We start from the raw sequence: 24,447 nt of genomic DNA, 5'->3' as shown, positions 1-24,447 counted from the left end.
AAGGCCCTGCTCCAAGTTTGCAGACGGGCCCAGTGTCTGGATTTGAGGGGCTGGACTTTTTCCGGCTCACCCACATCCTGCAAACTCGTTGAACTGTGCAAACTGGGATCGAGCCGAGACTGGTTGTGCAAGCACCTCACGGCCGTGTGCATGCACCATGAATTCGGAACCAGATGGAACGAAAAGAAGGCGGTGGAAATGCTTGAACAATTCGCCAACGACGGTCACAGTGTCAGCCAGCTCTGGCTCGGAAGATGCTACTACTCTGGGCGGGATGTATTCAGGGATTATGCGAAGGCATTCTGGTGGTTCAGCGAGTCTGCCGACCAAGGTAACTCGCACGGCCAGTGCATGGTTGATTTCTGCTACTCCAAGGGGGACGGAGTCGGCCAAGACGTTGAGAAGGCATTTCATTGGTTCAGGCAATCGGCCATGCAAGGCAATCCTTTCGGGGAGAAAGATCTCGGCGACTGCCGCCGATTTGGCTTGGGTGTCATCCGAGATATCGACACTGCTATGTTCTGGTATCGCAAGTCCGCAGAGCAAGGCCTCGGGCTGGTCATCAGCTGCATCAAGGAGCTGGGCAAGTGGCCTTGATTCAGAGCCGTCTCTAGGCTGCTGCCGAGCAGCAGGGATCAAGCAGTGTCGAATCCAGCACTCAATTCAGCATTCAATCCGGCATTCAATCCAGCCAATCCAGAGTCATTGGCGCATGTTCCTCGCGCGGTGCTTGGCCTGGTCATCTTCAGGGGGCTCGGCTGCAGAGCGTCTGTTCCTCCATTGTTTCATCTTGCCTTTTTTCCTCTGCCCTCGCCAAGCACACCTCGGTCTGGGGCTCCCGTCCAGCATGATTCGCACTGCCCCGCGAAGGCTGCTGGCCCGATCGCCTCTCTGGCTCCCCGCACGCTGCCTGAGCTCAGACGGCCGCTCGCATTGGCATGCCTCGCTCTTCCTCGAGCCTCGCATCCGCCAGGAGCTCGGCAAGCAACCGCAGAAATCAAAGCGCCATCCCCTGTTGGTGGGTGTTGGCAGCTGTCTCGCAACTGGGCATTTCGCTGGGCATGTTTGTAGTGATCGCTCGCCTCGATAGCTCGCCTCGATCGCTCAAACACCTGCGTCGGCCGCTCATGCCTTGCCAAGCCATCGACTGACCTGCCTCCATAGAATATTCTCGTCGACAGCTTGCGCATCTCCAGCTATCCCTTTCAGAACTCGGCGGCAGTCGCCCGTGTGGTTACCCGCCTTGTGTATTCGCCCCTGCCGCCCGGTACCTCCAAGACAGTATCGCCGATCCCTTGCGACTCGACAATCTTTGAGTCCTCTCCAACACCAGAATGCAATCTCTCGCGCTTTGCCAAGGCCTATCCGGCCCAGGACATTCCGGGCCACTGGATCGACGCAACAAACTCGGACCCGAGCAAGATCATTCTATACATGCACGGCGGGGCTTACTTTCTTCTATCGCCTCGTTCGCACCAAATCCTGACGGGGCTGTTTGCACGGTTCACGGGATCCAGAGTGCTCTGTGAGTCAAGCTCGTTCTCCCTGCCCGAGTGTAACGGATGAGATCGATGATTATCTGGGTTGAGCTCTATATTTTCAAGCGGCTCTATCGGGTTTCCGATGTCTCATGGCCGTCCCGGTCTGGAGCCGTTGTCGAGCAGCCTTTCCCTCGTATGCTATGAAACCTGCGCTCTGACCCTCGTTCCTGCACACAGCCATCGACTACAGCCTGGCCCCAGAACGACCGTTCCCATGTGCCCTCCGTGACGCCATCTCGGCATATCGATTTCTGATCGACCCACCGCCTGGAGCAACCCACCCCCGATACGATCCGAAGAATATTGTCTTTGCTGGCGACTCGGCGGGCGGTGGGCTGGCCATCGCAGCGGCCCTGTGGCTCCGAGACGACGGACGATGGCCGCTTCCCGGCGGACTCGCGGTGATGTCGCCATGGGCAAGTTTCCAGCAATGGCGACTCGATGCTTCGGACCTGAGCGATGGCGGCGTATTCAGACTCTGAGCATGGCGACAGTGGCCGGCCGAGCTTTCCATCTGAACCGATGTTGATCGATGGCCCTCCATCCCCACAGCTCGATTTGACCCATTCAATGCCGAGCTTCGATGATCATGTCCTGTTGGATATCTTGCCGAAGCTGAATCAAAACCCAGAGAAGAGGCACTTTTATACCACCAACGACCTCCTGGACCATCCATATGTCTCGCCTCTGTTTGCAACAAAGATTCCGACCAAGCCTCTCCCGCCAACCCTGATCACCGTTGGCAGTGCCGAGCGGCTTCGCGACGAAGGCATCATGTTCTGGTCAAAGTTCAAGGGCCGCTGCTTGCCGGATGACCGTCTGGATGCACCGCACCAAGTGGTGATCGATCCAGAGAACATGTCAGACTCAGGGTCCGAGAGCGACACCGAGGACGTCCGCATCGAAGTGTACCAAGACATGCCTCATGTGTTCCAGATGTTTCCGTTCGAGCGACTGGCACGGATGTCGGTCCGCCGGATCTCAGATTTTATTACGGCTGTCCAAAGGACGGATACTGGCTCATCAAAGGTCGATACATCGAGTCCTGGCGCACCAGGCTCCAAAGCATCCAGTCCCGATGGGTCGTGTGCAAGAGTCGGCGGTTCTGGTCGGAATCGGATCACGTTCATTCGGCACAATGGCGATGTTGTCGTTTGAGGTGCTGCAATGATGTCTAGGGTTCTTCTACCACCTCCAGCTGTCCTAGACCCGTCACTATATCTGTCACAACAGTGACTGTTTGCTCTGGCGCTGTACAGTCGGTCCAGAAAAAAACGGGACAGTTCCTTCCTGGCTTCAGATCTCTGGACCCTGCTGAATGACTGTAGGCCCAGCGGGTAGGCCATGGCATTGCACTCCTGTCTTCGTCGGCAATCTCCTTGATTTCGTTGGTTTGGGAAGCACAGTCTTGAATATACCCGGTCGATCTCCTGTGGCGATGATCGACTGGCATACCGAGATCATGTTCCTGGCTGCATTGATGTCTCGATGTGGGAGTGTGGTGGATGCATTCGACCCTCTGCACATCTTCATGGTTTCTCGATATCAAGATGCTCGGGTGACTCGAGTCGCTTGGCTTCCCGACAATGTGAGCATACCTGGGATGTGTTGAACTCGTTCACCGAGCACACACGGATCTTGGAGACGGATCGGTCTGGTGGGCGTCTCTGGTGGTGGTGGAATTGCTCAAAGTACTTGACAAACCTGAGTCTCCTGGGACTGGATGCATATCCCTTCCCTTGCTTCCAGGATGCATTCCCAAAGGCAATCACCACCTCGGTCTCCCTTGGCGCCTGGTCGATGACTTGCTTGCACATCTCGTGGATAGTGCGTTTCTTTATCTCGAAATTAGAGCCATCGGCACCTGGTCGGCACTAGCAGTTCGATATCTCAGGGATAGTTGGAAAAGCAAAAGAGTGGAAGAAAGGAAGAGAAAACAGAAGGGAAGCGAAGAAGGGAAAGCCGATAGTCCTATTTCTTTCCCAGTCTCACGACTGAACTCTTACGACTGAAGACTCATGGTGTTGGGGGGGGGGATTCCACCGGCCTTGATGGTCGCGAGAAATCTGAACACCCATCCGAGTGTTCCCCACAGTCTTTCAACACGAGAAAGCTGGTGGAGGGAGGGACAGAGCCGACGATGAGCGAGCAGCAACGAGCAGAGGCAGATGGCGACGGCGACGGCGATGGACCTGCAGACGACGGGGGGATGAGGCAGGAGGAAGGTGGACGAGAGAGAGAGAGAAGGAAAAAACAACTCCCAAACAGGGAATCGAACCCTGGTCGCCCGCGTGACAGGCGGGAGTACTAGCCACTATACTATTTGGGAGACAATTCCGCATCGGGGAATCGAACCCCGGCCGTCTCGGTGAGAGCGAGAAATCCTAGCCACTGGACCAATGCGGATCGCAAACAGAGCCATTGCACTTGCAGTTGCTCTGAGCACTTGGACGAGGCGAGAATCGAACTCGCGGCCTTGGGATTATGAGACCCACGCGCTGCCGACTGCGCTACCCATCCGTTGCTTGTCTGATCTGTCTCCCGGCTGCCACCATGACACCACACCACCACACCAGAACACCCTTGGTTGCTCATGGCCGGGTATGATGTGATTCCACCACGGCGTGCTTGGGTCCGAACGAGCCTGTGTGTCAGTGCTATTTCACCACTCTGCATCACCATTCTGCATCACCATTCTGCATCGGCACAATATCAGCTTCGTCCCTCATTTGTCACCACCTTGATCATCACCTTCATCACCTTCATCACCACTTTCATCACCACCACCACCACTTTCATGCATCCACCGCTCATCCTTGGTTTCAGTCCACCACCGACACTCGCACTCGCCTCGTCCTGACTCCCACCGTCGCACCTCGTCCCCGTCGCCTCCATTTGCTGTGTGCGGCGGGCTGGCCCTGCGCGCTTGGCGCGAACTCGGCCTGTCTTCGCGGCTCTTTCTGCCCACCGCGGCCGCCAGATCCCGGTTCTTCTTTCTTTGCTCCGTCACCGCGGCTGCTGTCTCGCGCTGTCAATCACCCTGTATACTCCGTCCTCTGTCGGCACCTCAACCCAATATGAAGGCAATCTCGACATTGATCCAGATATCGTTTGGGGGTGCGTCCGGCCCTGTGATCTCTTGGCTGCCCTCGCTTGTTCCCATCCGTCAGCCGTCCCGCTGGCCCGGCGATAGCCTACCAGTTCCGCCTCGTCCGCCAAGAGCATTTTCTCAAGCGAATCGGTGCCATCATGCTACCCTCCTCTGACTTACCTGTTGACCGCTGCCTCCGACAGTGAGCCTCATGTACGTGATGGGAGCTACCCTCTTCCTGGGTCTCCACTCCCAACTCCCGATCGAGACCTACGTGATGCCTCAGATCCTGAAACGTTTTTCATTCATCGGTATGATCGCCCCGATATCCCTCTGTCCTTCAGTAGCTTCTATTACCGGTGCCAGTGCTTGGCCCGTCGTGGCCCTGGTTATCGTCGTTGGTTTCAAACGTGTACGCAGACTGACGAGCCCGCCTCGATTCTTGTATGATACAGAGCCAAGCAAACTCCCGATTGCTTGCGTTGCGTTCTTTGGATTCCTCACATATGTTGTTATGGGCGTCGCTGCCGTCGTTGCCCAGACAGTTTCGCAAAAGGGCTACAATGCCAGTGTAAGCTGTCCTCGGTGTTTTTGGACTGCATGTTCGGCAGGCCCACCCAATCCCCCTTTAGATTCGCTCACCGCAAGATGTCGCTTCATCCCCATGGTTGTGCTTTTCCACAGAGCCCGCGCATCGGCCGCCAGAATGTCCGCGGCTTTGCTCTTCGTTTCCTCTCTGCCCATGGTAAGTCCGGAGAGCAATGTATGATCTCAGTGACTTGTCACTCTCCTTGCGCTGGGCTCTGTCGATTCTGTCGACTCTTTCGTCTCGCCTCCACTCCGAAGCTGCAATGGATCGAGCGCTTGTGCGCCCTCTCATTCCGAGACCAACCGATCTCATCATCGCTCGTTTGCGTCTCTAGAAAACAGCCTCGAGGCGTTCCCCGTGTTTGCCGCCGCCGTTGCCTTTGCATACATCACCAACGTGTCGCCAGAGATCCAGCAGACGTACGCATTCCGTTCTCGCATTGCCTCCCCATGCTTTCACCAGCGTATCTTGACCGCCGAGGGTCTGGTCGCAGGGCTCGTGGATCATCCGGTCGCTCTTGACTCGCTCTGGCCGACCCAAAGCCCACTGATTGTTTCCCTGGCAACGGTTTCTCCAACAGCTATGCCGTTTACTTTGTCCTCGTTCGAGTCCTTTACAACTGGGCCTATATCCTCGGAATCGGTCCGCTTCGCAGCCTGTGCTATCTGCAGGGCATGTTTGCTTGCTATGTTCTCTTCGCCAATGCCGTCAATCCGGACTTCAACTTGGGATATCAGGTTCGTATGGTCACAGGCATTCTGGCAATCGCCAATCTTAGCGTCTCTACCTTCAACGGTGCATGACCAACCCGTTGTGGCCCGTGCATCTGCGCTTGCTCTGAACCCTGCTTGAAACTCCGTTATGGCTCTTCCTCAGGCGGCTCTTCGCGTCATGGCCGATGTTGTCACAAACCTCAGCCTCTCGGGCCTCCTCGCTGACGTCCAGAAGCTCCTGCAAGTGACCCTCAGCCAGCTGCAAAAGCTTGCCGGAAATGCCTAATCTGGCCACCAAGTCCATATGCAACGTCGTCCCATGATTCTCTAATACATGTCGACCTAGTGCAGACTCTGTTGTATCAGGAGTCTGCCCGAAATTGACCAACCGCATGATCTCGGAGAAAGAGTGTGGCAGGCAAATCCGCCTGATCGATATCGAGTCAATTCGTCTCAAGGGCCCCATGTATTCATAAGCTCCTTCACTTATCCGCCACGATGAAGGCCGTCTTTCGCTTCACCTTCTTCTCCAGCAGCTTCCTCTTCTTGGGCCGAGGCGCCTCTGCGTCATATTCGTTTTCCTCATCCACCTGTTTCATTCGCTCCCAAATATCCTCATCCTCGTCGTCGCCGTCATCTCCGACGGCCGCAGCTTTCGCTCGATGGGATAGGCCTTCGCCGATCTGGGTATCGCGAGTTGATTTTGTTGTGGAGGATTCGTCCACCCACTCCTCATCTACAAGCACGGCGCTCAGTCGCTGCGTCAGATAGACTTTCTTGAGCAGATTGGCCTTGCTAGTCCGTGCGTGGACTCTCAGGTGGCGATCCATCGAGACCGAGACGACCGACTTTTCGTTTCCACAGGCGTAGTTGCTTGTGACGCATCCGTCCAGACCCTTGTATCTGGCAACGACCTTTTGCATCCGCAGATCAAAGCTCATCATCAAATCGGTTGTATCCGACAGGATAACTTCCCTATCGATTGTGATTCGCCACCAGCACGTTTGGTTAGTCTGCGCAAGGGCAAAGCTCGGTTTGGCGAGTACCGATCACAGTCCGGAGATCCCAGAGAGATTCGATCAAGCTCCAGTGGGATGTCGTCAAGGGAGCTGTATGATAGCCCCACACCGCTCGTACAAACTCGGTCCTGCCGATCGAGTAACTTACTGTCCGTTCTCCGCCAGTGCCAGAGCCCGCACGGGATGCTCGCCGACTTCTTTGCTGATCACCGGACGACGGGCTGCCTTGGTGTCATAGAGGCGAATCTGATGGTGACCGGTGCCGACGACAAACTTTGTGGTATCGGAAGGAGTACACCATTGAATGTCCGTGTTCCAAACCGGCACTCGCAGATCGAGAAAGTCGTTCTTGACCTGAGGGCACAAGCAGAAGGTGCGTGTTATTTGGCTACTCCGTCAAATGGTTGCGTCGAGCGAGCCCTACTCAGCCTTCGTCAACAAGCCCTCGAAATGGTCACGGCCAGGGTCTCGGTAACATCGCCAGCGCTGCTGCATCGGCGCACTTGCATTTTTCGATTTCCAGATTGGCTGGAGGGCCGACTCCTTTGCCCTGTTGATGTCCCAAATAGCGATTTCTCGCTCCTTTCCTCCTGTGACAAAGATGTTGGGTTGAGATGCGCTGACTCGCATCCGGCACAGCTGATCCTGGCCAAGCGATACCGCCAGGCTTGGAAGCGCCGTCTGCCGAAGCGTAGCCGAGTCAGCAAAAAGGGAGAGGGTCGATAAGTTTGACACCGAGTCAGATGGGAGAATCCAGACCAAGGATCTGCATCCGTTGCGTTTGCTCCGGCGTCGGGCCGGTTTGTATGCGCTGCTCAATCCCAACGGTGGGGGGGGGGCAACTAGCAAAATATATCCACAAACCTCGCTCTCTGAGATACGGTCGTATATCACTCGTCCATGGCTTGTGCATGAGATCAGGGTTCTGCTTGTCGATTCGCGATGTGGGCCGATTCCATGTAAGGTCGATGCCAAGCAAGCCGATGGCACATAATCCGTCACATCACCAGACCGAGATTCAACGGTAAGTAGGTTGAGCCGACCTGCGCTGTCGAGCCAGGGTTGCGACGAAGAACAGATTCGGTCGGCGATGTCATGACGATGCTACTTGCCCCTCCGTTTCGTGCAGTCCGACAAAGTGCTCCAACTTGGACAGAGACGGGCTGATGCCCACGTTGGTTGCATCCGCCGGGTGATGAATGTGCATATATTCCCGAACCACGGATCCGGTTTGGGTCGAGATATACTGAATCTGCCCAGAGTTGCGGGCAACGACGATCTTGTTGAGCAGAATACGAAGGCCAGTTAGCACACCGGCTGGGGCTGCTCATGATCACGGAGCTGATGCTGCTGAGCATCTCGGTCAATGCTTGCGACTCGGAGCAGTCACCTGCTTATCGCTTGCCCAAGCCATCATCTGAATACCCATGATCTTGTCCACAGATCCCCAAGCTTGGACCACGGGCCGCTGCTCGGGCTGATCATTGTCCTTGTCGAGTTTGTCGTGCTTGGGCTTGCCCTTGGTAGAGACAGGCTTTGCCTCGGCCTTTGGTGCTACGAAGTGGACGGCTGCAGACGGCCGGCGTCAGAAGATGGGATATGGCCGCAGCCAAGTTGGCCGCAGCCGATCGGCTGAGTATCCGGCTCGATCGCTGCGGCCCCGACAACGCATCTGGATCGTACCTTTGACGAGCCCGGCTTCGTCTCCCGTGTAGAATCGCATCTCTCTGTTATTTTCTCTCTTCTTCCTCAGGCAACGAGTCTGCTGGGCTGGAGCGTTGCTCGAGCTCGGCAGCCGATGGGTGTTGGAGCAGAGCCGCGGCTGCCCCAGCCCAAAAAGAAAAAACCAAAATGAAATGAAGCGGTTGCCTTGCTGGATCACGTGGGTGTATTGGGTGCTGGCTGGATCAGACCCGGCGATACAGCCGCAGAAAGTACCGCATGTTGTTGAGCCTGAGCGGGTAGTTGAGGTCCTCGGGGAACCGGTACCACTGCGAGTCGGCTTTGAGGACCACTTCCAGGCCCTGTATGCTGTCGAGCAGGTGGTAGATCATGTAGTTGCCCTGTCCGACCTTGACCTCCGAGAACGATCCCGCCGAGTCCACCACCAGCAAGAGCGAGCCCACAGCGGTTTCCCGCACCAGCTGCGTGACCAGTCGCACGCAGTCTTTCTTGTTGTTGGCCAGCAGCTCGTTCAAGATAAACATGGCCGTTACCAGCGTCGCCTTTGAGAGGTGGGCCAGCAGCAGCGCTTTGGCTTCGGGCGATTCGTCCAGGATGTCAAAGACGGACGACTCGATCGTCAGGCGGGTCTCTGGGAGGCGGTAGTGCGTCCTCATGGCTGCCTCGAGGGGCTGGAGGACACAGCTGTAGTCAGCAATGTCCTGCAAGTGCAGGGTCAGCCGAGGCAGCTTGCGTTTCTCAGCTTCAGATCCAGGGATCTCGTCCGCAGCGGCCGAGGCTGCCGTCCTCTTTTGCATGTATGTCGCAAACTTGTCGATCCCGAGCATGGCCGACACCAGCCCGACGAGCTCACTCCCGGCGCCAGCACCAAGGGCAAATACATGGCCCTGGTCCTTCAGCAGGACCTGGCGCAGCTCGTCGTGGGCCGTGAACAACTCGCGGTAGCAGAGTGCCCGTCCAGGGATGTACTCGGCTGAATATGCCGGCACCAGCTCGGGGTCGTTGAAGATGCCGCCAAAGTCCCGGACGAAAAAGAGCTGCTTGATCTTGCGAATCTTGGCTTCAAAATCGGGCGAGGAAAGGGTGGGCGCACACGCCTCGCGGATGCAATTCAGCAGCGATTGCTCGGGCGAGGTGTGCTTCAACAGCGCCGCTTGCAGCTTGCGCAAGACCAGCCCGCCTTGGTCAGCCCGGGCGACGGTGTTCTGGCTATCTTGCGATGACGATGACGACGATGCCGAAGCAGACGACGGAGGCCGTGATGGCCTCTTTGCACCAGAGGCCTTGCTGCTCATCGACGATATTGATGGCCTGAGTTCCCAGCAGGACAGATCGACAACGGCGAATCGGCAGAAATCGGCAGAAATCGGAGCTGGCTGTCCAAGTGCACACCCGGTCACGTGGATACCCTGCGCCACAGCCAGTCCAGCCTGGTCCTTGCATCATGGCATCAGTCGATCGTCTCCACAGGCCGAGATACGCCACCGCCCAGGACAGATTACAAGCCACCGTTGTATATTCATGAAGAAAGCAATATCTTGGAAACCAACATCGGTGCCGTCCGACGACATGCTTCATACCGGACAGCTGGATCGTCAGATCGACCTGGTGAAGCAGCGGTCCGAAATCACAACGACATGTTTCATCTCCTTGACGTCATGGACCCGGAGGACATTGGCTCCTCCAGCGACACTGGCGCTGCAGGCAGCCGCCGTGCCCCACACTCGCTTGGCCGGATCCTTTTCGTTCAGAGCCGCGCCGATAAAGCCCTTCCGGCTCGGCCCCACAAGCGACGGAAAGCCGTGCAGCGGGCTGCCGCGTTTCACGAGGTCAGGGAGCTTCTTCAGAATGTCAAAGTTTTGTTCGGCTGTCTTGGCAAATCCAATTCCAGGGTCGACAATGACGTTCCATCGGCGCATACCTGCCTTGATGGCTGCCGAGACCTTCTCGCCCAACGTCTTCTTGATGTCCTCAACAACGTCATTGTTTTCATATTCTGTCAGGTTCATCATGGTCTGTGGGTTGCCTCGCATGTGCATCAAGCAATATGGAGCGTGGTGCTTTGCGACCGTTGCAACCATGTTGGGATCATAGTCGCCTCCGGTTACATCGTTGATCAGATCGGCGCCGGCCTTCAATGCCGCCAGGGCGACACCGGAGCGATACGTATCGACGCTAATCGGGATCTCGATTCCGGCTTTGCGAATGGCTTCGACTACGGGCACGACCCGATCAATCTCCTCTTGCTCCGAAACCTCGACGGCGTTCGGTCGGGTGCTCTGGCCACCGATATCGATAATGTCCGCACCGCCCTCGATCATCACCCTCGCTTGGGAGAGCGCCGAATCGATCGACGAGAACTTGCCGCCGTCGCTGAAGCTGTCGGGAGTGACATTGAGAATGCCCATGATGAACGTGCGATCGCACCATCTCCACACGGTGTTGCCGATCGGTGTGACTTTGCTGATCGATTCAGGGTTGTTTGCGTGTGCCAGGAGCGACAGCAGCTGGGCATTCGTCCGAAAGAGCGTCGGGTTCTCCAGATTGGGCGCGATGCTATGCACAGAGGCGTGCGAGAATGAACGTCCCAGGTGTCAGTACCAGTGGTATCAAGAGCTAGATCTTGCCGCGCAAACTCTTCGGTCGGCCCTGGATAGGCACAGATCGGGCCCCAGGAGCAGCGTTAGCACTGCTGCATGGCCGCAGACAACACCTACTCGCAGAGCGGACGCAGCACAAACTCGCGCTCCTTGATGCGTGGATGCGGAATCACCAGCCGTTCGGTCTCCATCTTGATATGATCGTAGTACAGGATATCGAGATCGATGGGACGGGGGCCGTTTCGGATTCCCTTCAGGTCGCGTCCAAGACCGACCTCAATGGACTTGAGCCAGTCCAAGAGAGCCTCGGGCGACAGACAAGTGGAGACCTGGGTATTGGTCAGAGTCGTGTTCAGCGGATTCACATGAGCCACCGACCGATTGCCGATCGGCCGTGAGCGTTAGAGGCCGCTGAAGGTAGACCCCCACCGGCCACTGGCCCCGGTAGAGCGGCCTTGCAAACGAAGTAACCAGAGTCCCTTTGCGGTGCGCTGCTTCCCTTCCGACCCAAGCGTTCGCCGAGCACGTCGAGAATCCAATCAACAGCACTTACTTTGCAAACGGCGTTCAAGAACATCGGCTGGTCCGTGACGTACATTGGCGCAGTCTCGTAAAGGAACGAGGTGTCGAGGACCGTGACGGACGATTCAGACTCGAGCATCGCCAAGGCCGACTCGATGTTGGCAACGCGGTCGCCGATGTTGGTACCGATTGCCAGGAAGGCCGTATGCACATGGCCGCTGCCGCGCTGAATCTGCTCGGAGGCAGTCGGTTGGAACGACGATCGGTCTCGTGTGATCTGGATGCCCGCCCCCGAGGCAAATACGAGGGCGCTGGGCTTCTCCACGCGGACTGTGACCTTGGGGATATGGCATGTCTCGACGCAGATCTTGGCGATGGACAAGACCAGGGCCTCGACCGTCTTGAACTTGCTCTCTTCAACGTACCGGCTGATGGTGCGAGTGATGGTGCGATAGTTGTGCATCTTGGGAACGTGGTCCTCGAGCAGATATTTGGGCTGCAGATCAAGGTGAACCAGGATGCTGATGACCACCCGCTGCTTTTCCACGCGCTCCCAAGGGTGGATGCCGATGATGGTGTTGAGAACGAGATTCTTGATGAAGATCAGGTCATCGCCGGCGACATCGAGCTCGCCCTTGGGGGTCGGTGCTGGTGCAGGCGAGACGGATCCCTCGGAGGCAAGAGCATCGAGCTTCTCGAAATATTCCCGGGATCGGGTGATCTCGACACCAGCGCATTCGGCATGCAGAAGCGCTCTCGGCTTCTCGACCCGGACGGTCACCTTGGTGCCGCCGCATTCGAATAGGCAGACGCGGGCAATGCCGACAGCCAGGGCCTCGACAGAGCGATAGGCTGTCTTTTCGGAGAACTCGGTGACGAGAACCGAGATCGTGCCATAGCTGATGGACTTGGATAGTTGGTCGTTCTCGCCCGAGGCGCTGATGGACGAGTACAGGTGGATGTCGATCGTGAGCGGCTGTCGGCGCTCGCGCTCCCATGCATCGACGCCGATGATGTTGCGGACCTTCAGGTCTCTTACGATGATAACGTCCTCGCCGGGCGTCGGCAGCACGGGATTGAGCATGGCGGGTGGGCGGCAGACAGGCGGGAGAGAAAGAACCGCAGACCCGCTGCAAATATCTGGGATCGCTCCCAAAAAAGCCCCCGCTGCCGAGCCAATCGACGTGGCTTCCCCCTCCTGCCCGATCACCCTCCCCCATAGCAGCTGATTGCGGGTCGTCTGGGGCAACAGGCATGGGATTTTTTGGGGGGGGGGGACGCTCTGCCCCTGCCAGATCGGCTGGCGCCGTGCAACATGTTCAAACAGCCCCCCGCCTGCCCCAATGTTGCACCGCAGCTCCGTCCCCAGAGTCAAGACGCCCTGGTCGCCGGAATCTACACAATGCGCCCGGGCTTGGTCGTGGGGAATGCTGGGTATGTCCGCAGCCGCAGGCGCTCGACTTCCTCGCGCAGGATGGCAATGTCCTGAGCCTGCGACTTGGCCAGATCCACAAGCTTGCGTCGGGTGTAGATCTCCTTGAGCGAGGCTTTGTCAACGCACTCGGTGTTGGGGACTGGGTTGGCTGCAAGACAGGGTCTCGTCAGTTCCGGTATCCGGGTGTCTCGGCTGGAGGACCTTCCGGAGCCCACATCGCACACTGCACGGCCCTCTCGACCGACCTGTTTGCACATTGTGGATTTTGCTTCGTTCAGCGACTGCACTGGCAAGATCGCCGAGCTGCTTGTCGAGCTTCTTGTTTTCGACTGCCTTCTCGCGAATCTTTTTCTCGATCTTGGTTACGACCCTCTTCTTTTCCTCGATTTTGTGCCCGTGTGTCTGAAGAGAGCCGTACAGCGCATCAGAGCAGTGTCACGCAGCCCCAGAGCGGCATCATTCGGCTCCAGAGCGGCATCATTCGGCTCCAGAGCGGCATCGTATCCCGGCTGGGCACTCCCTCCGATCGCCCATATACCTTCTGGCTGTACTCGGCTCGCTTCTCCAGGGCTGCGATCTCGGCAGACTGCTTGTACTCATCGCCGCTCCGGAGGTACTCCTGCATCTGCTTGGTAACCCGTAGGAGCTGGATGTCTCTTGTCCGGATGACCAAGTCCTCGGCCTGGAAGTCGAGCATTTTGTTCTCCCTTGTGGCGGCAGGACCAGGGTGAGCCTCGCATTCTCCACAGGTACGCAACACACTGTTTACAGTGGGTGGATCGATTGGAGCGAGCGGCTTACCACTCGAGTGCATGGATGCCCTTTCGGTAGTCCTTGATTTCCCTCAGCGCATCGACTTTGGTCTTGCCGAGGGCAACGATTCCCTCGTTGATCTGTTCGACTACCGACCGGTGGATCAGGATTGCATCAGAGTAATCCGTCACAACGGGCGCCTGGGCAACTTCAACCTGAACAGAGGACGGTAGAGTAGCTGAATCAGCATTCGATCGAGGCTACGGGCAAGCAAAGCATATGAGGTCGCCAAACGGGGCAGGCTATGGTGACATAAGGGCAAATTGGCGCATGTCGACTTCAATCAAGGTTCACCTGGCCCTGTTTCAGCTCAAACAGACTCTCAAGGTCGTAGGTTGTGTGGAACTTGTACTCCAGAAAAGCATTATAGTCGCTGGTGATCTTCTCTGTCTCGGTGCGGATGCGCTCGCTCTCCTCTAGCACGGCCTGCACCAGCTGCTGCATGTCCGTAAACTTCTTGAGACACTGGCGGACCTCGGTCTCGGAGGCGATTTTGCGATCTCGGATTTCTTGGAGCTTCTGCCACAACTCCGCGTTCAGTCCTTCGGGCATATCGATCTCGGGGTTGAGCGCAACAACAGGCTCGTCGGAGGCAATGACGGCCTTTTCATATTGGAAGTACGGGCTTTCACTGAAATCGTTCGCTGGTGCAGAGCCCTCCTCTTGAGTCTGTCGAAAACGTTATGGCATGCGTGTTAGGCGGCAACGCAGAGCGTCTCCTCGCCCCGATGTGGCTCGCTGGCACCCGTTCCTTCGAGCAAGCATGCTCAGTCTTACCGCCTGTCGCTTTTTGAAGAGCTTCAGTAGAGCGTCAAAGTAAAAGTCATAAGCATGAAACTCCTTCTTGAATGCCTTTTCGATCTCTTTGTCGCGCTTGACGGCCTGCTCGTACTCTTCGCGGCAATGTTCCAGATCTCGCTGGAAACACAGAGGATGATGGTTAGTCGGGGTGATGGTTAGTCAGTAGAGAATCCTCAGCCCATAGGCTCTGGTCGGTAGATAACCCAGCCGGCTTTCACGACCGGGGCAGCTTTGGAAAGAGGGCAGCGCATACCTTGATCTCGGGAATCTCGGTCATGCATGTGGTTTTTTCGTTCTTGAGGTCCTCCAGACGCTTCATGAGCTCGGTTTCCTGATGGCCCGAGCGGTGCAATTTCATGTCAGCGACCTATGTTTTGTAATCCAAAGCGAGCGTATCTCTGAAGCGGCGACATAGCATCCTTGTCAGGCGAGATCCGGAAAATACCTTCATCTCGTCATCCTCGCTGTACAGCGTGGATTGTGTCAGCTTGGTGATCTTGAGCTCGTTTTGGAATATCTGCTGGTCGGTATCGAGCTTCTTGAGGAACAAATCGCGCAGGTTGCTATCGAATCCGTCGCAGATCTCGGTGATTCCGCTCTGGAGCTTTCTCAGTTCGGTCTCTAGCGCTTTTTTGTACTTTTCTTGCTCTTCCTGTGGAGAGAAACGCATTCAGGGTCAGCACAGGGATTCGTAGGGCATTTCAGTCCAGGGAAGGGGCGACGCGGCCGAAAACCAAGCCCTCCCTCTCGGCTGACCTTGAAGACAGCCATCTTCTTCTCAAACTCCTTGATCAGCTTCTTCTCCTCTTCACTGAGGTCTTCTTTGGGCTTGTTCATCCACTCGGGTCTGACCAAGACCTCCTTCTCCTCTTGATCGGATCTGAATTCCGTTCGTCACCAGCATCCACTAACCCGATGAGAACATGCATACGAACGAATCGACATGCAGCCATGTCGTCTTCCGAGCCTGGGAGGTTGCTCCATGAACCCACCTATCGTCCAGTTTGCCGCCCATCATGTACATGATGGCTCTTTCGCGAGAATCGTCCTCTTGTTGGGCTCTGAGTCGTTCCTCGTCCATTTTCTTCTTCTCCTCTATTCGCTTTCTTTCCTCTGTGGTGATAAACTGGATGGCGGTGTTCCCTCGCGAGTTAGGACTACCAGACTGCGGTTTCCAAGCCCGAGGCTGAGGCTGGATATCGTTCAGCGGACCGCTCGCGCGCTTACCCTTTCAGAAGTCACTTCGCTGTCGAGCACTTGAATTATTCTCTCGGGAACTTCATCGTCCGTCAGGATCGGGTGGAAGATTGCTTCTTGAATCTGAATTCACCGTATGGGTCAGAGGAGCGCGTGCAGCTTTATGCACCGGCCATCTATGGTCTGGAATCGGACCGGGATGTCTGACCTGTAACTCCGCCAATATTTGTGTAATTCGATCGTTTTTCTCCTCGATCTTGCTGATTTCGTCGGATTTCATTCGGACAAACTCCTTGAAGGTGGCGTTGAAGGTTCTCTGTGGTATCGTCAGAATCTCTGAGCCTCTCTGAGCTTAGCTAGTCCATTCAGTTTGCAGATTCCCCGGGGTGCTGACTTACCTTGATGTCGTGGATCACCTGAAGAAGCAGGTAGACTTGTGTGCGCTTCCTCTCGTTGGTGTTGAGCTCGAATGGGTCGTAGAGGATATGCTGGCAAGCGCATGTGCTGACATCGATCTCGGTGGCGGCAGGTACAGCCTTGGCTGCCAGTGCAGCGGTGGCAGCAGCAGCAGACTCCTCTTGATCTTCATCCACTTCAGCAACCTCAACTTCCTTCTGCGGTTTGTATACCATCCGAGGGCCGCGTGTGAGCACAAGCAGCTGCCCACGGCGTGCGAGACTGACATGGCTTATCTGCATACAGATGGCAGCATGTCCTCCCTGTCACTTACCGAGGGAATCTCCTTGGTGGGTGAGTCTCGTGCGGTAGCCGAGCGCGAAGCTTGCTGAGAATATATGCAGTGTGAGTCTCTCGTTGTATCCATTCGTCGAAGCACCGATGCGATGTAACATTGGTCGATATCCCTGACATGTCGGCTTAGCAACGGCACGATACCTTGTTGGATTTCTGGACTAACAGCTGGATCCTCCGCAGCAAAATGGCTTTCATTGTCTGCTCATGCTCTTGCAGATCAAACTTGCGGATGGGGTAATTGCTGACTTCGATAAGACGACCGGTGAGCTGGTCTGGTCGGAATGAGATCACGGACTGTCCGACCACTTCCATCGACTCCCAGCATTCTCTCTGCGATGGTCAGGGCGAGAACGAATGTGAGATAGACTCCAGATTCCTGCTCGGATGGCGACAAAACGTGGTCAGGCACCAATGAAGCGTGTCCACAGCCTCTCGCGCGACTACCTTGATTCGGTTGGCTATGATCTGCTTCTTCAGATTCTCCTGCTCGATTTCTTGCTTTACTTTGTCTATTTGCTCGTCTGAGACCTTGGTGAGTCGATCACGTTCTTCAAAATCAATTACAAAGTCTTCCGGGAGCAGCCGCTCCATCTCCGGCACATCGCCGTTGGCTGCGATCATTTTGGTGATCTTCTCCCGGACAGCCTCAAAGCGGGGATATATCGGGTTGCTGCGATGATCCACTTGGCGACTCTGGGCACTTTCCTCGGTCAGTTTGGACTCCTGTTCCTGAGTCAGAGTGCTAGAGTCACCTGCTCCATCGCTTTCGGAGATGACCTGGGTCGGAATTTACCGGTGAGATCTCGGTGTGCTCCTTATCAATTCTTGGCAGTGCTCGCGACCAACACACCTGCATTTTTGGGCCTGAAGGATGCCGACACTACCGCCAAGGCTGAGTGGGACGCAACTTACAGTGTCCACGGCCATGATGTTGTTGTAGATCTCATTGATAAGTGCAGACTGTTCTTCAATCAACCGATCCGCCCCGGAGGACATCTCGGCAGCTGCTCGGCGGCCGGTGGCGCTGATCTTCCAGTCCAGAATCCGCAGCAAACCATCGGCTCCGACCGAGACAATCAGGCGACAGTCGCGACTGACGGCCACATCGCGGACGCCGCCCTGAAAGGGATCATGCACATAGATCCGAATCGATTTATCGGGCTCCATGATCATTCTTGTAACGATGGTGCCATCGGTGGACCAGGTAAAGAGCCACTCTCCGGAGAACGAGCTGCGGATCCAGTTTTGAGAGGTCTCATGGTCCCGGAGCTCCAGCATAGGTGTGATGATTGCCACAGACTCCTGCAGCTGATCTTCGGTGTTGAGGGTCCAGATGCCTCCGGGTGCCTGGTACAGTTTCAGACTTCGGTCGGCCGAAACAACATAAAAGCCCTCCCGACCGCCGGTCAGTTGCGATGGCACCACGGCTATATCCATAAGATAGTCATCGATTCTGTATGTCACCCGCTGACAGAGAGCCGTTTGACAGCAAGAATGAAGAACGTCAGATGTGCTTTGTGGCTCTAGCATCAGCAGATTGATTATGCGCTTTCTCTAACCGTGCCGCTGTCTGCAGTGCGTCAAGTAGTTACCGCGCCCTCCATTGCGGCGTATCCTCCGCGCACCAGAACCTACCGGAACCTCGCTTTTACTGAAGGGCTCGCCTTTCTCTGTAGGGACAAGCTCTTGGTCCACGGGGAGCGTGTACCGATGAACAAAGCTGATTTGATCAATCTCGTTTGACGTCAGAATGTAGAGGAACAGAAACTAGTCGCGATAGCGGCCAATCGAATAGCAATAAGAAGCACGAAGCAGCGTTAGCTCCGCGAGTCGCGGCGGGGTGTGCTGCGGCTGCCTGTTCATCCTGGTTTCGTTTAAAGCACATCTCGACTTACAGGAATCAGCCCAGATTCTTGCTCGGGCTCTTCAAAGTTCCAGCAGCTCGACCGCACAACGATATTGGACAGCAGCAGCTCGACTCTTCCCAGGAGCTTGAACTTGGAATAAACGTCCACAAAGAAGATTGAGCCGCTGGAAGAGACCGCGGCGAGATACTTTCCTGTTGGATCAAACAAAAGCTGGTCGTCCGCGTTGACGTTGCCACAGGTCGGCATGTGTCAAGTCGGGTCAATGGATTTCTTTGATTACAGAGCCACACACGTCCGTCCTCAAAGTGCGCAGAATAAGTCATTGCGATCGCCGTCGCACCTTGATAAGCGGCTGGCCATCGAGTCGCTCCCTGAAGATTAGGCTTGGGGGCTGCTCTATGCCGGATTTGGTCACATAGAGCCTCAGCATGCCGCTGTTTGATCCCGCTGCCACCATTGAAGAAAACGGGCTGGCGGCGATGCTGATGATGTTGTCGGTAACTTCAACTCGATTCAGCAGGCATTTGCGGTCAAGGTCCCAGAAGCCAACTCCGCCTCCTCCGGAATGACCGGTGACAAACATTCCCGAGAGACGGGCAATGTCCACACAGGTGACTCCGAGGATATCGTTTGAGAGTTTCTGTAGACCCAAAGCGTCGAAGAAGAAGGGTGGTTAGGAGTTTGAGCGACACGAGGGAGACATCACCATATCGTCTCAGCGGGAGAGGCATGGATGGATACTTGTGCGGCCTCAGGGCCTGCGAGGCCATCAACAGCAAGCTCAGCTGCGAATCCGAGAGCGGTTTACCATTTTAATGATGCTGTCGTGCACACTGTAAGTGTAGATTCGACCATCGACGGTCGTAACCATCAAGTAGTGGTAGTTCGGAGAAAACTCGAGCCCAATGATGGGCGAGGCGCCGACTTTGAGCGACCTGACGACCGTCGGGGGCTGGTCAAGGGTCGCCCATCGAAGCACCGAGTCCTGGCGAGAGGATTGGATACAGAGCGTTGGACTGGATTGATAAGCCGCGCGATACGATGTTGCGGACACCCAAACAAAGAGATTGAGGGCGATAGAGCACGTTACAATCAGCAGATTCATACTGCCGCTCATTGGAGCCATGAACCAACCTGTCCACCGACGATGATATGTTCCCTCGAGATCACCATGGCTTTGATGTTCGCAGGTCCGCCCCAGTCCGCAAAGAAGCGCTCGTTCACATTTTCACTGTCTTGGTCGGGCTCCCGGGTCTCACCAAGCTGAAGCGACCCACGGCTTATCTTGGCCGACACAAACACTTTGCACGATCCGACCGTGGGAATAAAGGCGACGATGCGGTTGCCGTCTTCAGTGGCGGCCAAGACTTGTTGATCCGGCCTCCAGATGTGACGCGACGGCGAGATGGGCGAATGGGTCGAGTCGTCTGGATCCAGTTCGAAGGCCGAAGTCGTGGCTTGGGTTTGGCCGTCGATGGTCGTGGGATAGTCCTCGCCATTTCTGCGCGTCACGCCGCGGAAAGGAGAGTCAGTGCCGAGTGCAGCTTGGCGAGGAGCAGCTTGGCGGGGAGCAACTTGGCGAGGAGCAGCGAGCTCGTAGCATAATGGACGTGCATCAGCGGCTGTACCTGGATATCAGACTGTAGGACTTGTATCCAAGCTTAAGATCCCAGAATTTGATCCCGCCGCCGAGACCCGAGGTGGCGAGTTGGCGATAGTTTGCCGGATTGAAGCTGATTTGGCTGGCGGGTGCTTCATTGCGAGCGGAGCAGAGCATACTGTTGCTCTTCCAGTCCCAGATCGAGACCGTATAGTTTGGGAGGTCGCCGAGAGCAGCAAGATACTGGCCGTTGAGCGAGAAGGCCAAACACACGATCGAGAGATCATACGGAGCTGCGCGATAATGTGTGGGACGGCGACGAGGAGATTTTGGGGCGGACGAGAGAGCGTAGGGGCAAGAATGAGCCTAGGGCACGGTCCAGAGAGCGATATATGCCGCGAGGATACGGCCCACGATGATGTCCGGGCTGCAACGGAGCATCGGAGCATCGGAGATGTGCTCGGGTGTATCGATACATATTCGGAATTACTTTCATCCCCTTACCGTTCACAACGACGGGCGGTCCGCTGCTGCCGCTGAGGGACGTCGCCGACCACTTCACGATGGTGATGGTGGTGGTGCCGCGCTCGGCATAGGCGACGATATTATCCTTTGGAAAGGTCGTGAAGGCGGTGATCTGGGTGTCGCTCGTGATGGGCCTCAACTCGCTTGGTTCGGTTTGCTGATGGGTCTCGTGGCCATCCTCGCTGAGGTGGTCTTGATCGTGGTCGCTCGCTTCAGAGTCGCCCGTATCGAGAAAGTTGATGCAGTTTCCCGAGACATAGCAGATGACGGTCGGAGAGATGTATTTTGGAAGCGCGAGGGTCGTGTGTCCATAGGACTTGCTGAAGAGGCCCGCAGTAAGCGTTCCGGCAGAAGAGGGAGCGGTATGGGGCATCAGCACAGCGAAGTATGTCATGGACGTGTCGGATATCATCACTTGCTTCGCGAGAAGTGGCTTATACCAAGCTCGGCGTCGGCCCAGGGACAGCATCGGCGTGCGTGCAGAACGAGCCCAGCAGAAAATCGCACCTTATCTCGAGCTCGCCAAATAGCATGTTGCTGAACTGATGCGCCTTGGTCTCCGAAGCCTGAATGGCGATGAGGGGAGGGGCAATCGAGGAACCGAATGAGTCCAGTCCGCTGGCCGACAGATGGCTGCCGGTCGAGGGCAGTATTGTCATCACATGGGCGGCCAGAAACCCAATCACCGCTGGATCCTGCTGGACCGATCCGCTTCGTATCAGCGCCGTCCGCACACGCAATTCGGTCGCATAGAGTGCTGAATGCGTGGCGGCCACGACTTGGACTTGAGTCTTCCCACACCTCCGTCTGCATCGCAACAGCCCTCCGACTATCCTCCTGTACTGAAGAGTGATCCCACCCCACAATGACGTTCTACTCGAGGTAGCTGCCCATACCATCGATCGCTCTCCTCTCCGGAGAAGGAGGGGGTGCAAGTTTGCTCGGAATCAATTAGATCTATCATATCCACCCATGCATCCCTCTCTCTCTCTATCTATCTATCTATTCATCGGATGGCGCGAGGCTTGCGTTGCTGGGAGCGGTGCCTCGAAACCGCTCGTCCCAGGCCGGGCTGCCGAGTGGTCGTGGCCCGTCGATATCGAGACGGCGGACAGATTGTCTTTTGCTGCGGGCAGGCTCGCGATATCGAGCTTAGGCCCCGGCTCTTCAATATTGCTCCCACTAACATCTGTTATTGCTCATCGTACTGTGTGGGATCAACTTGACGAATCGACCCTACCGGGCGCCAGTGAGGACACCGAGTTCATAAAGCCCCAGGTTAAGAAGTATCCGGTTCGCATCAGCATCCAGCACTGGCAGCTGCGTGATCTCCTGGCATGCCCCAGCAACAGAAACGAATTTATATACTCGAACGAGCGGAGCGTGCTCATGTATAATACGACCGAGAAGCGGGTGAGCGTGTCGTTTCGTTTGCAGATTCTGCTGCTTGAGTTTGCCGTCAAGTATGTGCTTGGAGGTAATCCTGACGTGCCCATCGTTCTACTGGCTGATACCGTTCCAGACCACCACGATCTTTCGAGATATGTCGTTCTCGCCGTCGTCTCTGTCGGCTGGGTATGTTGCTGAGAAGCCTCAATGTATTTGATCAAGAGCCAATAGATAACCACTGATCTGTGCTGATTGTGCATATAGCCTGGGGCGATCACTCCGCGGACTGGCGGTGGAATGTGTGAGCCTGGAGTGGCCAAGCTAAATCATGCCGCTGTCCATGTTTTGCAGATGCGGATACCTGGCAGCTGGAGGACAGCGAAGCCAACTGATCGTCCGCAACCTATCCAACAACTGGTATGATGCCTTGATAAGGGATAGTACGGGAGCAGAGGCACTGGCACGGACACTGTAGAGTCGTCGCAGAGCCGTCGCAGAGCCGTCGCAGAGCCGTCGCAGAGCCGTCGCAGAGGAGACAATACTAAAGCTCCTCGGGATTTCGGGCGCACCAGGTTTGCCCAGATCTCCGTCGGCGGATCGATCAACAACGCCATGAGCATATCCAACCACCTTGGGTCCACTCGTCTGCTGGTGTGCAACAACGATGAGACCATCAAAGTATACAATCTGCCGAGCCTCCAGAGGATCACCAACATCTCGCTGCCGGTCGCCGTCAACTATGTCTCGGTGAGCCCGGACGGCAAAAAGATGGTGGCCGTGGGAGACTCGAACCAGGTGTTTCTGTATGACATCTCTCCCACGGGAGGGTACCAAAAGATCTCGACCCTGACAGGTGGGTGGCTCGCCAGCGATGGCCAAGCAGTCTGATGTTACTGCAAACCAGTATTCGACAGTCCTTCGGCTCACCTTGAAGTGGATATCGTGGGAAACAGCATCCAGCGACGCAAGCTTTTCATGTGCGTGGAACCAGTCATCGGAAAAGTTTGCTGTCGCCAGCCAAGACGGCTGTGTGTCTGTCTGGGACGTCCGGAGCAGCGAGAAGCTTGCCAAGATCACATCGAAGCAGGTGAGGGTGCCACGACAAGGCAGTGCATGCGAGAAGGGCCCGGGATTTTGCACGAGAACGTGGGCGGCTTGCCAAAGTGCCTGCCTGTTTGAGCTGTTCGTCCAGTCCCGGGGGAGGTGCACAGCAGGTGCGTGAGTGCCTTATCGCCCGCCATCCTGACCTTGCTTTTATCGAATCAGTACCCGCAAGTCAAGGGCGCCTGTCGATCGGTCAAATTCTCACCGTCAGGGCCTGTCGATCTACTCATGTTCAGCGAGGTGATGCAAGACCGAGCTGACTGATACCTGGATACGCGAGTGGGTCGATCCTATGGGACAAGTGGCTGGCGATTTTGGGATCTGGGCTCGGGGCGGCCAGGGAACTCGAGATCTGGGCCGGATCGGCGAGCAGGCTCGCAAGCATACTGACACTGCGTTTGCTTTTGGACGACAGCACGTCTCGTACATCAACTTGGTCGACACGAGGAATTTCTCCGAAGTCCAATCGATCCGCGTGGCTCCACCAGAGAACGACCAGCACATTTCCGGCGTCTCGTTTTCGCCGGACAGCAGCACAATCTTTGTTGGTAGGTTCGAACAGTCCAAAGGACGCTGCATGCGGCGCGAGGCGAGCGGGCGGCTGGAATCATGTCGAAGCTAGGGGGCAAGCAATCTGTTCATGTTCATTGAACAAGATGAGTCCGCAGCGAGAGGCCAGAGACGCACAACGAGCAAGGACAAGAGACACATCAAGTGGCGGGAGGAGGACAACATAGCCCGCCGAAGGAGGGGGGGTCAATTTTGCGGGGGTGCACATGTCGACCGGGCCACTAACTGATTTCCGGCTGTCGCCCGGCAACGCAGGCCTCGAAACAGCTGTGTACGAGTACCAAGTCAATGTCATGGCCCGTCGGTGCTTTCCAGACGGCACACTGAATTAGCAGAGCTGTGTGCTCTGGGCCGGACGACGGCACCTCATGGCGGATCTGCTGCTCCCGTCAAAGACCACGAGACCAGAACTCGCCCAGCTTGACTGCAGTGGTTCGGCAACGGACAGATTGCTATCAACGGATCCACGGCCGACTGGATGGACGATGTGGTACTTGGCATGTGACGATGGCAATAGAGAAAGGACCTCGATCTGGGTAGCGGCGGTTTCATGAGGCCCACAGCGCGAACCAGAGGCAAGGGACAGCGGGGATCGCTTGGATCTGGACGGACCAACCGCGGGTGCGCTTGCCAG

The 24,447-nt window shown here is 56.3% G+C and overlaps 9 protein-coding genes and 3 non-coding genes across 12 annotated transcripts; 4 read left to right on the top strand and 8 right to left on the bottom strand.

The window, feature by feature from the left end:
* The first annotated feature begins 45 nt into the window (after positions 1–45).
* Positions 46–602, top strand: BJ171DRAFT_489775 (uncharacterized protein). Its single transcript, XM_053109549.1, has one exon. It carries the CDS (start codon positions 151–153, stop codon positions 595–597), a length of 447 nt encoding a protein of 148 aa, XP_052970809.1. The 5' UTR covers positions 46–150; the 3' UTR covers positions 598–602.
* A 100-nt stretch (positions 603–702) lies between these two features.
* BJ171DRAFT_489774 (Alpha/Beta hydrolase protein) lies at positions 703–2,902 on the top strand. Its single transcript, XM_053109548.1, has 4 exons — positions 703–1,018; positions 1,165–1,525; positions 1,719–1,957; positions 2,094–2,902. Exons 1-4 carry the CDS (start codon positions 713–715, stop codon positions 2,697–2,699), a joined length of 1,512 nt encoding a protein of 503 aa, XP_052970808.1. The 5' UTR covers positions 703–712; the 3' UTR covers positions 2,700–2,902.
* BJ171DRAFT_595830 (uncharacterized protein) lies at positions 2,838–3,358 on the bottom strand (the record flags this gene model as incomplete). Its single annotated transcript, XM_053114632.1, has 3 exons — positions 2,838–2,863; positions 2,960–2,987; positions 3,140–3,358. The coding sequence occupies 3 exons, from the start codon at positions 3,356–3,358 to the stop codon at positions 2,838–2,840; spliced, it is 273 nt and encodes a 90-aa protein (XP_052970807.1).
* A 440-nt stretch (positions 3,359–3,798) lies between these two features.
* Positions 3,799–3,870, bottom strand: BJ171DRAFT_t39. The gene has a single exon. It is a non-coding gene; the product is annotated as a tRNA-Asp (tRNA).
* A 5-nt stretch (positions 3,871–3,875) lies between these two features.
* Positions 3,876–3,947, bottom strand: BJ171DRAFT_t38. Its single transcript has one exon. It is a non-coding gene; the product is annotated as a tRNA-Glu (tRNA).
* Positions 3,948–3,988: 41 nt separating this feature from the next.
* On the bottom strand, positions 3,989–4,061 carry BJ171DRAFT_t37. The gene has a single exon. It is a non-coding gene; the product is annotated as a tRNA-Met (tRNA).
* A 426-nt stretch (positions 4,062–4,487) lies between these two features.
* Positions 4,488–6,326, top strand: BJ171DRAFT_489770 (uncharacterized protein). Its single transcript, XM_053109547.1, has 6 exons — positions 4,488–4,658; positions 4,836–4,943; positions 5,088–5,203; positions 5,317–5,377; positions 5,556–5,640; positions 5,802–6,326. Exons 1-6 carry the CDS (start codon positions 4,619–4,621, stop codon positions 6,022–6,024), a joined length of 633 nt encoding a protein of 210 aa, XP_052970806.1. The 5' UTR covers positions 4,488–4,618; the 3' UTR covers positions 6,025–6,326.
* On the bottom strand, positions 6,326–8,777 carry BJ171DRAFT_489767 (WD40-repeat-containing domain protein). Its single transcript, XM_053109546.1, has 7 exons — positions 8,637–8,777; positions 8,344–8,522; positions 8,066–8,232; positions 7,818–7,878; positions 7,461–7,634; positions 7,102–7,307; positions 6,326–6,909 (listed from the first exon to the last, which is right to left on the bottom strand). Exons 1-7 carry the CDS (start codon positions 8,674–8,676, stop codon positions 6,417–6,419), a joined length of 1,320 nt encoding a protein of 439 aa, XP_052970805.1. The 5' UTR covers positions 8,677–8,777; the 3' UTR covers positions 6,326–6,416.
* Positions 8,778–9,974, bottom strand: BJ171DRAFT_489766 (uncharacterized protein). The gene has a single exon (XM_053109545.1). It carries the CDS (start codon positions 9,929–9,931, stop codon positions 8,861–8,863), a length of 1,071 nt encoding a protein of 356 aa, XP_052970804.1. The 5' UTR covers positions 9,932–9,974; the 3' UTR covers positions 8,778–8,860.
* A 160-nt stretch (positions 9,975–10,134) lies between these two features.
* BJ171DRAFT_489765 (Dihydropteroate synthase-like protein) lies at positions 10,135–12,920 on the bottom strand. Its single transcript, XM_053109544.1, has 3 exons — positions 11,790–12,920; positions 11,354–11,565; positions 10,135–11,192 (listed from the first exon to the last, which is right to left on the bottom strand). Exons 1-3 carry the CDS (start codon positions 12,840–12,842, stop codon positions 10,232–10,234), a joined length of 2,226 nt encoding a protein of 741 aa, XP_052970803.1. The 5' UTR covers positions 12,843–12,920; the 3' UTR covers positions 10,135–10,231.
* On the bottom strand, positions 12,904–21,123 carry BJ171DRAFT_455220 (uncharacterized protein; the record flags this gene model as incomplete). The annotated part of the gene is made up of 24 exons (XM_053108270.1): positions 12,904–13,341; positions 13,439–13,595; positions 13,732–13,900; positions 13,995–14,161; positions 14,301–14,675; positions 14,784–14,924; positions 15,061–15,138; positions 15,253–15,459; positions 15,564–15,687; positions 15,800–15,933; positions 16,035–16,127; positions 16,213–16,320; positions 16,403–16,618; positions 16,735–16,788; positions 16,899–17,087; positions 17,202–17,534; positions 17,670–18,224; positions 18,393–18,524; positions 18,653–18,835; positions 18,966–19,265; positions 19,434–19,610; positions 19,760–20,126; positions 20,254–20,518; positions 20,730–21,123. 24 exons carry the CDS (start codon positions 21,121–21,123, stop codon positions 13,154–13,156), a joined length of 5,106 nt encoding a protein of 1,701 aa, XP_052970802.1. The 3' UTR covers positions 12,904–13,153.
* Positions 21,124–21,615: 492 nt separating this feature from the next.
* BJ171DRAFT_557790 (WD40-repeat-containing domain protein) lies at positions 21,616–24,145 on the top strand (the record flags this gene model as incomplete). Its single annotated transcript, XM_053113116.1, has 9 exons — positions 21,616–21,632; positions 22,001–22,163; positions 22,273–22,325; positions 22,491–22,556; positions 22,712–22,992; positions 23,093–23,226; positions 23,406–23,483; positions 23,659–23,791; positions 24,069–24,145. The coding sequence occupies 9 exons, from the start codon at positions 21,616–21,618 to the stop codon at positions 24,143–24,145; spliced, it is 1,002 nt and encodes a 333-aa protein (XP_052970801.1).
* Between the last annotated feature and the right edge of the window lie 302 nt (positions 24,146–24,447).

Source organism: Polychytrium aggregatum, assembly GCF_025602895.1.
Source record: "Polychytrium aggregatum strain JEL109 chromosome Unknown BJ171scaffold_4, whole genome shotgun sequence".
Classification (NCBI taxonomy): Eukaryota; Fungi; Chytridiomycota; class Chytridiomycetes; order Polychytriales; genus Polychytrium; species Polychytrium aggregatum.
Note: the sequence above shows the minus strand (reverse complement) of the source record. Positions and strands in the feature narration are given on the sequence as shown.

What these genes read in the sequence shown, in the direction of transcription:
- BJ171DRAFT_489766 (XM_053109545.1), bottom strand. Translation starts at nt 9,931, where the DNA reads ATGAGCAGCAAGGCCTCTGGTGCAAAGAGGCCATCACGGCCTCCGTCG.
- BJ171DRAFT_489774 (XM_053109548.1), top strand. Translation starts at nt 713, where the DNA reads ATGTTCCTCGCGCGGTGCTTGGCCTGGTCATCTTCAGGGGGCTCGGCT. An exon ending in CACGGGATCCAGAGTGCTCT is followed by an intron (nt 1,526 to 1,718) that starts GTGAGTCAAGCT and finishes TCCTGCACACAG; the next exon opens with CCATCGACTACAGCCTGGCC. An exon ending in TCGCGGTGATGTCGCCATGG is followed by an intron (nt 1,958 to 2,093) that starts GCAAGTTTCCAG and finishes CCATCCCCACAG; the next exon opens with CTCGATTTGACCCATTCAAT.
- BJ171DRAFT_489765 (XM_053109544.1), bottom strand. Translation starts at nt 12,842, where the DNA reads ATGCTCAATCCCGTGCTGCCGACGCCCGGCGAGGACGTTATCATCGTA. An exon ending in TCTTGAACGCCGTTTGCAAA is followed by an intron (nt 11,566 to 11,789) that starts GTAAGTGCTGTT and finishes ACCAATACCCAG; the next exon opens with GTCTCCACTTGTCTGTCGCC. An exon ending in GTGCTGCGTCCGCTCTGCGA is followed by an intron (nt 11,193 to 11,353) that starts GTAGGTGTTGTC and finishes CTCTGTGCATAG; the next exon opens with CATCGCGCCCAATCTGGAGA.
- BJ171DRAFT_489775 (XM_053109549.1), top strand. Translation starts at nt 151, where the DNA reads ATGCACCATGAATTCGGAACCAGATGGAACGAAAAGAAGGCGGTGGAA.
- BJ171DRAFT_489770 (XM_053109547.1), top strand. Translation starts at nt 4,619, where the DNA reads ATGAAGGCAATCTCGACATTGATCCAGATATCGTTTGGGG. An exon ending in GATCCAGATATCGTTTGGGG is followed by an intron (nt 4,659 to 4,835) that starts GTGCGTCCGGCC and finishes TGCCTCCGACAG; the next exon opens with TGAGCCTCATGTACGTGATG. An exon ending in TCGCCAGAGATCCAGCAGAC is followed by an intron (nt 5,641 to 5,801) that starts GTACGCATTCCG and finishes TTTCTCCAACAG; the next exon opens with CTATGCCGTTTACTTTGTCC.
- BJ171DRAFT_489767 (XM_053109546.1), bottom strand. Translation starts at nt 8,676, where the DNA reads ATGCGATTCTACACGGGAGACGAAGCCGGGCTCGTCAAAG. An exon ending in GGACTGCACGAAACGGAGGG is followed by an intron (nt 7,879 to 8,065) that starts GCAAGTAGCATC and finishes ATCGACAAGCAG; the next exon opens with AACCCTGATCTCATGCACAA. An exon ending in GCACTGGCGGAGAACGGACA is followed by an intron (nt 6,910 to 7,101) that starts GTAAGTTACTCG and finishes CACAATCGATAG; the next exon opens with GGAAGTTATCCTGTCGGATA.